General features: G+C 66.2%; 1 protein-coding gene across 1 annotated transcript; it reads left to right on the top strand.

The window, feature by feature from the left end:
- Positions 1–435: 435 nt before the first annotated feature.
- Positions 436–8968, top strand: LOC138102659 (josephin-2-like; the record flags this gene model as incomplete). Its single annotated transcript, XM_069000379.1, has 3 exons — positions 436–561; positions 5033–5227; positions 6950–8968. Coding segments are annotated over 3 exons (421 nt in total), but the record flags the coding sequence as incomplete, so codon positions are not given.
- Between the last annotated feature and the right edge of the window lie 250 nt (positions 8969–9218).

The following is a 9218-nucleotide window of genomic DNA, read 5'->3' as shown; positions in this document are numbered from 1 at the left end:
GGGGAATTCCCAAATTTGGGGAGGGGATTTCCCAAATTTGGGGAGGGGTCTCGGGGGGGATTTCCCAAATTTGGGGAGGGGTCTCAGGGCGGATTCCCCAAATTTGGGGAGGGGTCTCAGGGGGGAATTTCCCCAATTTGGGGAGGGGTCTCAGGGAGGGAATTTCCCAAATTTGGGGAGGGGTCTCAGGGCGGATTCCCCAAATTTGGGGAGGGGTCTCCCCCTCCCCTCCCCCCCCCCATCTGGCGCCTCCATTTCCTCTTCCGCCTGGGGGGGGGTGGGGCCGCTCTCCCCCCAATTGAGTCTGGGGTCTCTGTGAGTGGGGGGGGGATGGGCGCTGTACCCCCTTCCCCAATTGAGTCTGGGGTCTCGGGGCGGGCGGGGGGTTGGGTTGGGATAATTTGGGGAGGGGTCTCAGCGCCGCCCCCTCCCCAGGCTGGCCCCGAACTCGCGGCCCAACCCCCACCGGAGCCCGCTGGGCACCGGCAACTACGACGTGAACGTGGTGATGGCAGCGCTGGGCACGCGCGGGCTGGCGGCCGTCTGGTGGGACAAGCGGCGGTGAGACCCCTCCCCAAATTCCGGAGAGACCCCTCCCCAAATTGTGGAGAGCCCCCGGGACCCCCCACCCAAATTTGGGAGCTCTCGGAGACCCCTCCCCAAATTTGGGACTTCTTAAATCTCCCCTTTCTCCTGGGGTGTTTTGGGAAAAGCGGTGATGAGACCCCTCCCCAAATTCGGATCTGACCCCACGAGACCCCTCCCCAAACTATGGAACCCCCTCGGGACCCCTCCCCAAATTATGGAAACCCCCAGGGACCCCCCCACCCAAATTTGGGAGCTCTCCGAGACCCCTCCCCAAATTTGGGACCCCTCCGAGCCCCCCAACCCAATTGAGAGTCCCCCTTGTCACACTCGGGCTGGCGGCCGGCTGGTGGGACAAGCGGCGGTGAGACCCCTCCCCAAATTCCGGACGGACCCCTCCCCAAATTCTGGAGACCCCCAGGGACCCCCCACCCAAATTTGGGAGCTCTCCGAGACCCCTCCCCAAATTTGGGAGCTCTCGAATCTGTCCTTGTCACGCTGGGGCTGGTGGGACAAGCGGCGGTGGGACCCCTCCCCAAATTCGGATCTGACCCCTCGGGACCCCTCCCCAAATTGTGGAGACCCCCCCCGGGACCCCCCACCCAAATTTGGGAGCTCTCCGAGACCCCTCCCCAAATTTGGGAGCTCTGCGGGACCCCCAACCCAAATGGCAGCATCTCAAATCTCTCTCGGGCTGGCGGCCGTCTGGTGGGACAAGCGGCGGTGAGACCCCTCCCCAAATTCCGGACGGACCCCTCCCCAAATTGTGGAGACCCCCCGGGACCCCCTCCCCAAATTTAGGAGCTCTCCGAGACCCCCAACCCAAAATTGGGAGCTCTCAAATCTCTCCTTGTCACACTCGGGCTGGCGGCCGGCTGGTGGGACAAGCGGCGGTGAGACCCCTCCCCAAATTCCGGAGAGACCCCTCCCCAAATTGTGGAGACCCCCAGGGACCCCCCACCCAAATTTGGGAGCTCTCCGAGACCCCTCCCCCAAATTTGGGACGCCTCCGGGACCCCCAACCCAAATGGGAGTCCCCCTTGTCACACTCGGGCTGGCGGCCGGCTGGTGGGACAAGCGGCGGTGAGACCCCTCCCCAAATTCCGGACGGACCCCTCCCCAAATTGTGGAGACCCCCAGGGACCCCCCACCCAAATTTGGGAGCTCTCCGAGACCCCTCCCCAAATTTGGGAGCTCTGCGGGACCCCCAACCCAAATGGGAGCATCTCAAATCTCTCCTTGTCACGCTGGGGCTGGTGGGACAAGCGGCGGTGAGACCCCTCCCCAAATTCCGGAGAGACCCCTCCCCAAATTCTGGAGACCCCCCGGGACCCCCCACCCAAATTTGGGAGCTCTCGGAGACCCCTCCCCAAATTTGGGAGCTCTCGAATCTGTCCTTGTCACGCTGGGGCTGGTGGGACAAGCGGCGGTGAGACCCCTCCATAAATTCGGCACCGACCCCTCCCCAAATTCCGGAGAGACCCCTCCCCAAATTCTGGAGACCCCCAGGGACCCCCCACCCAAATTTGGGAGCTCTCCGAGACCCCCAACCCAAATTTGGGAGCTCTCGAATCTGTCCTTGTCACGCTGGGGCTGGTGGGACAAGCGGCGGTGAGACCCCTCCCCAAATTCGGATCTGACCCCTCGGGACCCCTCCCCAAATTGTGGAACCCCCTCGGGACCCCTCCCCAAATTATGGAGACCCCCCGGGACCCCCTCCCCAAATTTGGGAGCTCTCCGAGACCCCTCCCCAAATTGGGAGGTCTCAAATCTCTCCTTGTCACACTCGGGCTGGCGGCCGTCTGGTGGGACAAGCGGCGGTGAGACCCCTCCCCAAATTCCGGAGAGACCCCTCCCCAAATTGTGGAGAGCCCCCGGGACCCCCCACCCAAATTTGGGAGCTCTCCGAGACCCCTCCCCAAATTTGGGAGCTCTGCGGGACCCCCAACCCAAATGGGAGCATCTCAAATCTCTCCTTGTCACACTGGGGTTGGTGGGACAAGTGGCGGTGAGACCCCTCCCCAAATTCGGATCCGACCCCTCGAGACCCCTCCCCAAATTGTGGAACCCCCTCGGGACCCCTCCCCAAATTATGGAGACCCCCGGGACCCCCTCCCCAAATTTGGGAGCTCTCCGGGACCCCCAACCCAAAATTGGGAGCTCTCAAATCTCTCCTTGTCACGCTGCGGTCGCTGCCTGTGGGGTGGGACAAGGGACAATGAGACCCCTCCCCAAATTCGGATCCGACCCCACGAGACCCCTCCCCAAATTCGGGATGGACCCCCAAGGACCCTTCCCCAAATTATGGAGACCCCCCGGGACCCCCCACCCAAATTTGGGAGCTCTCCGAGACCCCCAACCCAAATGGGAGCATCTCAAATCTCTCCTTGTCACACTCGGGCTGGCGGCCGTCTGGTGGGACAAGCGGCGGTGAGACCCCTCCCCAAATTCGGATCCGACCCCTCGGGACCCCTCCCCAAATTGTGGAGACCCCCCGGGACCCCTCCCCAAATTCGGGATGGACCCCCAGGGACCCCCCACCCAAATTTGGGAGCTCTCGGAGACCCCTCCCCAAATTTGGGAGCTCTCGAATCTCTCCTTGTCACGCTGGGGCTGGTGGGACAAGCGGCGGTGAGACCCCTCCCCAAATTCGGATCTGACCCCTCGGGACCCCTCCCCAAATTGTGGAACCCCCTCGGGACCCCTCCCCAAATTATGGAGACCCCCCGGGACCCCCCACCCAAATTTGGGAGCTCTCCGGGACCCCCAACCCAAATGGGAGCATCTCAAATCTCTCCTTGTCACACGCGGGCTGGCGGCCGTCTGGTGGGACAAGCGGCGGTGAGACCCCTCCCCAAATTCGGCACCGACCCCTCCCCAAATGTTGGAGACCCCCAGGGACCCCCCACCCAAATTTGGGAGCTCTCGGAGACCCCCTCCCCAAATTTGGGACCCCTCCGAGCCCCCCAACCCAATTGAGAGTCCCCCTTGTCACACTCGGGCTGGCAGCCGTCTGGTGGGACAAGCGGCGGTGAGACCCCTCCCCAAATTCCGGAGAGACCCCTCCCCAAATTGTGGAGACCCCCCGGGACCCCCCACCCAAATTTGGGAGCTCTCCGAGACCCCTCCCCAAATTTGGGAGCTCTGCGGGACCCCCAACCCAAATGGGAGCATCTCAAATCTCTCCTTGTCACACTGGGGTTGGTGGGACAAGCGGCGGTGAGACCCCTCCCCAAATTCGGATCTGACCCCACGAGACCCCTCCCCAAATTCGGGATGGACCCCCAAGGACCCCTCCCCAAATTATGGAGACCCCCCGGGACCCCCCACCCAAATTTGGGAGCTCTCCGAGACCCCCAACCCAAATTTGGGAGCATCTCAAATCTCTCTCGGGCTGGCGGCCGTCTGGTGGGGCAAGCGGCGGTGAGACCCCTCCCCAAATTCGGCACCGACCCCTCCCCAAATTGTGGAGACCCCCAGGGACCCCCCACCCAAATTTGGGAGCTCTCCGAGACCCCTCCCCAAATTTGGGACCCCTCCGAGCCCCCCAACCCAATTGAGAGTCCCCCTTGTCACACTCGGGCTGGCGGCCGTCTGGTGGGACAAGCGGCGGTGAGACCCCTCCCCAAATTCCGGACGGACCCCTCCCCAAATTCTGGAGACCCCCCGGGACCCCCCACCCAAATTTGGGAGCTCTCCGAGACCCCTCCCCAGATTTGGGAGCTCTCAAACCTCTCCTTTCTCCTGGGGTGTTTTGGGAAAAGCGGTGATGAGACCCCTCCCCAAATTCGGATCTGACCCCTCGGGACCCCTCCCCAAATTGTGGAACCCCCTCGGGACCCCTCCCCAAATTATGGAGACCCCCCGGGACCCCCCACCCAAATTTGGGAGCTCTCCGAGACCCCCAACCCAAATGGGAGCATCTGAAACCTCTCCTTGTCACGCTGCGGTCGCTGCCTGTGGGGTGGGACAAGGGACAATGAGACCCCTCCCCAAATTCGGATCCGACCCCTCGGGACCCCTCCCCAAATTCTGGAGGTCCTCCGGGACCCCCCACCCAAATTTGGGAGCTCTCCGAGACCCCTCCCCAAATTTGTGACCTCTCAAATCTCTCCTTGCACACTCCGCTCGGTACCCGTGGGGTGGCACAAGGGACAAATGCGACCCCTCCCCAAATTCGGAGCCACGCCCCAGGACCCCTCCCCAAATTCTGGAGCGGCCCCGGGACCCCCCACCCAAATTTGGGTCCTTTCTGAGCCCCCCTCCCCAAATTTGTGACCTCTCAAACCTCTCCTTGCACGCTCCGCTCCGTACCCGCGGGGTGGCACAAGGGACAATGCGACCCCTCCCCAAATTCCAAAACACCCCCTTGCGACCCCTCCCCAAATTCCCCCACCCCCTCCCCTTCCCCCTCCCCTTTCTGAGCCCCCTCTCGGTGCCCCCCCAGCCCCCTGGAGCGCCTGGCGCTGCCCCACATCCTGGGCTTCCTGCTCAACGTGCCCTCGCGGGTGGCCCTGGGCCCGCTGCGGTTGCCGCTGGCCCGCCCGCACTGGCTCGGGGTTCGTCGCCTCGGGGCCACCTTCTACAACCTGGACTCCAAACTGGCCGCCCCCGTGGCCATCGGCGGCGAGCAGCAGCTGCGGTGGGCACCTGGGGAGGGGAGGGTGGCGCTGGAGAGGGGGGCAGGGAGGGGGCAGCGGGGTGTGGGGCGGGAGGGGGTACTGGGGTGTGGGGCAGGAGGGGGCAGCAGGGTGTGGGGCAGGAGGGGGCAGGGAGGGGGCAGCGGGGTGTGGGGGCGGGAGGGGGGTACTGGGGTGTGGGGCAGGAGGGGGCAGCGGGGTGTGGGGCAGGAGGGGGCAGGAGGGGGCATTGGGGTGTGGGGCAGGAGGGGGCAGCGGGGTGTGGGGCAGGAGGGGGCAGGAGGGGGCACCAGGGTGTGGGGCAGGAGGGGGTACTGGGGTGTGGGGCAGGAGGGGGCATTGGGGTGTGGGGCAGGAGGGGTGTGGGGCAGGAGGTGGCACCGGGGTGTGGGGCAGGAGGGGGCAGGAGGGGGCAGGAGGGGGCAGCGGGGTGTGGGGCAGGACGGGGCAGGAGGGGGCATTGGGGTGTGGGGCAGGAGGGGGCACCGGGGTGTGGGGCAGGAGGGGGCAGGAGGGGGCAGCGGGGTGTGGGGCAGGACGGGGCAGGAGGGGGCATTGGGGTGTGGGGCAGGAGGGGGCAGCGGGGTGTGGGGCAGGAGGGGGCAGGAGGGGGCATTGGGGTGTGGGGCAGGAGGGGTGTGGGGCAGGAGGTGGCACCGGGGTGTGGGGCAGGAGGGGGCATTGGGGTGTGGGGCAGGAGGGGGCAGCAGGGTGTGGGGCAGGGAGGGGGCAGCGGGGTGTGGGGCAGGGAGGGGGCAGCAGGGTGTGGGGCAGGGAGGGGGCAGTGGGGTGTGGGGCAGGAGGGGGCAGGAGGGGGCATCGGGGTGTGGGGCAGGAGGGGGCAGCGGGGTGTGGGGCAGGAGGGGGTATCGGGGTGTGGGGCAGGAAGGGGCAGGAGGGGGCAGCGGGGTGTGGGGCAGGAGGTGGCACCGGGCTGTGGGGCAGGAAGGGGCAGCGGGGTGTGGGGCAGGAGGGGGCAGGAGGTGGCACCAGGGTGTGGGGCAGGAGGGGGCAGCGGGGTGTGGGGCAGGAGGGGGCATTGGGGTGTGGGGCAGGAGGGGGCAGTTCCCGTGGGTGGCACCGGGCCGTGGGGCAGGAGGTGGCACTGGGCTGTGGGGCTGTTGCAGGCAGTTCCCGTGGGTGGCACCGGGCCGTGGGGCAGGAGGGGGCAGTTCCCGTGGGTGGCACCGCGCCGTGGGGCAGGAGGTGGCGCCGGGCTGTGGGGCAGGAGGTGGCACCGCGCCGTGGGGCAGTTCCCATGGGTGGCACCGCGCCGTGGGGCAGGAGGGGGCAGTTCCCGTGGGTGGCACCAGGCCGTGGGGCAGTTCCCGTGGGTGGCACCGCGCTGTGGGGCAGGAGGTGGCACCGCGCCGTGGGGCAGTTCCCGCGGGTGGCACCGGGCTGTGGGGCAGGAGGTGGCACCGCGCTGTGGGGCAGGAGGTGGCACCGCGCTGTGGGGCAGTTCCCGTGGGTGGCACCGGGCTGTGGGGCAGGAGGTGGCACCGCGCTGTGGGGCAGTTCCCGTGGGTGGCACCGGGCTGTGGGGCAGGAGGTGGCACCGCGCTGTGGGGCAGTTCCCGTGGGTGGCACCGCGCCGTGGGGCTGTTGCAGGCAGTTCCTGCGGGAGGCGCTGAGCTGTGGGGCAGTTCCCGTGGGTGGCACCGCGCTGTGGGGCAGGAGGGGGCAGTTCCCGTGGGTGGCACCGCTCTCTGGCGCTGTTGCAGGCAGTTCCTGCGGGAGGCGCTGGTGCCCGCAGCCTCGGAGCTGTTCCTGGTGGTGCCGCGGGACGTGGAGGAGGCCGGGACGTGGCTGAGGCCGGAGTGATGCCCTCAGGGGGCACCCCAAAGGGTGGCACCGTCTGGGGACACCCCAGGGGACAGCTGAGGGTGGCATCGTCCTGGGGGACACCTCAAAGGGACACCTGAGGGTGGTGGCATCATCCCAAAGGGACACCTGGGGGTGGCATTGTCCCGGGGACACCCCAAGGGACACCCGAGGGTGGTGGCATCGTCCCGGGGGACACCTCAAAGGGGCACCTGCGGGTGGCATCATCCCAAAGGGACACCCCTAGGTGACACCCCGAGGGTGGTGGCATCATCCCCGGGACACCTCAAGGGGCACCCCAAAGGGATGCCCGAGGGTGGCATCATCCTGGGGGACACCTCAAAGGGACACCTGGGGGTGGCATCGTCCTGGGGACACCCCAAAGGGACACCTGAGAGTGGCATCATCCCAAAGGGACACCCGAGGGTGGCATCGCCCCAAAGGGACACTTGAGGGTGGCATCATCCCGGGGGACACCCCGAGGGTGGCATTGTCCCAGGGACACCCCAAAGGGACACCCCGAGGGTGGCATTGTCCCAGGGACACCCCAAAGGGACACCCCAGGGTGGCATCATCCCAAAGGGACACCCCAAAGGGACACCCGAGGGTGGCACCATCCCGGGGACACCCCAAAGGGACACCCCAAAGGGACACCCGAGGGTGGCATCATCCCGGGGACACCTGGGGGTGGTGGCACCGTCCTGGGGGACACCCTGAGGGTGGCATCGTCCCAAAGGGACACCCGAAGGTGGCATCGTCCCGGGGACACCCCAAAAGACACCCCAAAGGGACACCCCGAGGGTGGCACTGTCCTGGGGACATCCCAAAGGGACACCTGAGAGTGGCATCATCCCAAGGGGACACCCGAGGGTGGCACCATCCTGGGGACACCCCAAAGGGACACCCGAGGGTGGCATCGTCCCGGGGACACCCCAAAGGGGCACCCCAAAGTGACACCCCAGGGTGGCACCATCCCAAAGAGACACCCCAAAAGGGACACCCCAAAGGACACCCGAGGGTGGCATCGCCCCAAAGGGACACTTGAGGGTGGCATCGTCCCGGGGGACACCCCGAGGGTGGCACTGTCCCAGGGACACCCCAAAGGGACACCCGAGGGTGGTGGCACCGTCCTGGGGGACACCCGAGGGTGGCATCGTCCCGGGGACACCCCAAAGGGACACCGCAAGGTGACACCCCAGGGTGGTGGCATCATCCCGGGGACACGCCAAGGGACACCTGAGGGTGGCATCGTCCTGGGGGACACCCCAAAGGGACACCCGAGGGTGGCACCGTCCCAGGGACACCCCAAAGGGACACCCGAGGGTGGCACCATCCCCAAGGGGCACCCCAAAGGGGCACCCCAGGGTGGCACCATCCTGGGGGACACCCCAAAGGGACACCCCAAGGTGACACCCCGAGGGTGGTGGCATCATCCCAGGGACACCCCAAAGGGGCACCCCAGGGTGGCACCGTCCCAGGGACACCCCAAAGGGACACCCCAAAGGGACACCTGAGGGTGGCACCATCCCCAAGGGGCACCCCAAAGGGACACCCCAGGGTGACACCCCAGGGTGGCACCATCCCAAAGGGACACCCCAAAGGGACACCCCAGGGTGGCACCATCCCCAAGGGGCACCCCAGGGTGGCCCCGCCGCGTTTTGCTGGGAAAACCCCGGATTTTGGAGATTTCCCCGGCGGGATTTGGGGTTTTCCTGCCGTGGGGGTCCCGGGGGTGTCGATGTCACCCCGATGTCACCCCAATGTCACCCTGGGGTCACCCCGGGGTCACCCCGATGTCACCCCGGGGTCACCCTGGGGTCACCCCGATGTCACCCCGATGTCACCCTGGGGTCACCCCGATGTCACCCAGGGGGGCTCCATGGCTTTAAATCCCCTCCCCCCACCCCAAAAAATGATTAAAAGCGATTTTTTGTAGCTCTGGCTCCTCGTGTTTGTCCCAAAATCCTGGGATTTCACCCCAAAATGGCTGAATTCCATCCACAAATCCCCACATTTCACCCCAAATCCCGGGATTTTACCCCAAAATGGCCAAATTCCAGCCCCAAATCCCCACATTTCACCCCAAATCCCGGGATTTTACCCCAAAATGGCCAAATTCCAGCCCCAAATCCTTGAATTTCCCCCCAAATCCCTGGATTTCACCCCAAA

This window comes from Aphelocoma coerulescens, unplaced genomic scaffold (genome assembly GCF_041296385.1).
Source record: "Aphelocoma coerulescens isolate FSJ_1873_10779 unplaced genomic scaffold, UR_Acoe_1.0 HiC_scaffold_97, whole genome shotgun sequence".
NCBI lineage: Eukaryota > Metazoa > Chordata > Aves > Passeriformes > Corvidae > Aphelocoma > Aphelocoma coerulescens.
Note: the sequence above shows the minus strand (reverse complement) of the source record. Positions and strands in the feature narration are given on the sequence as shown.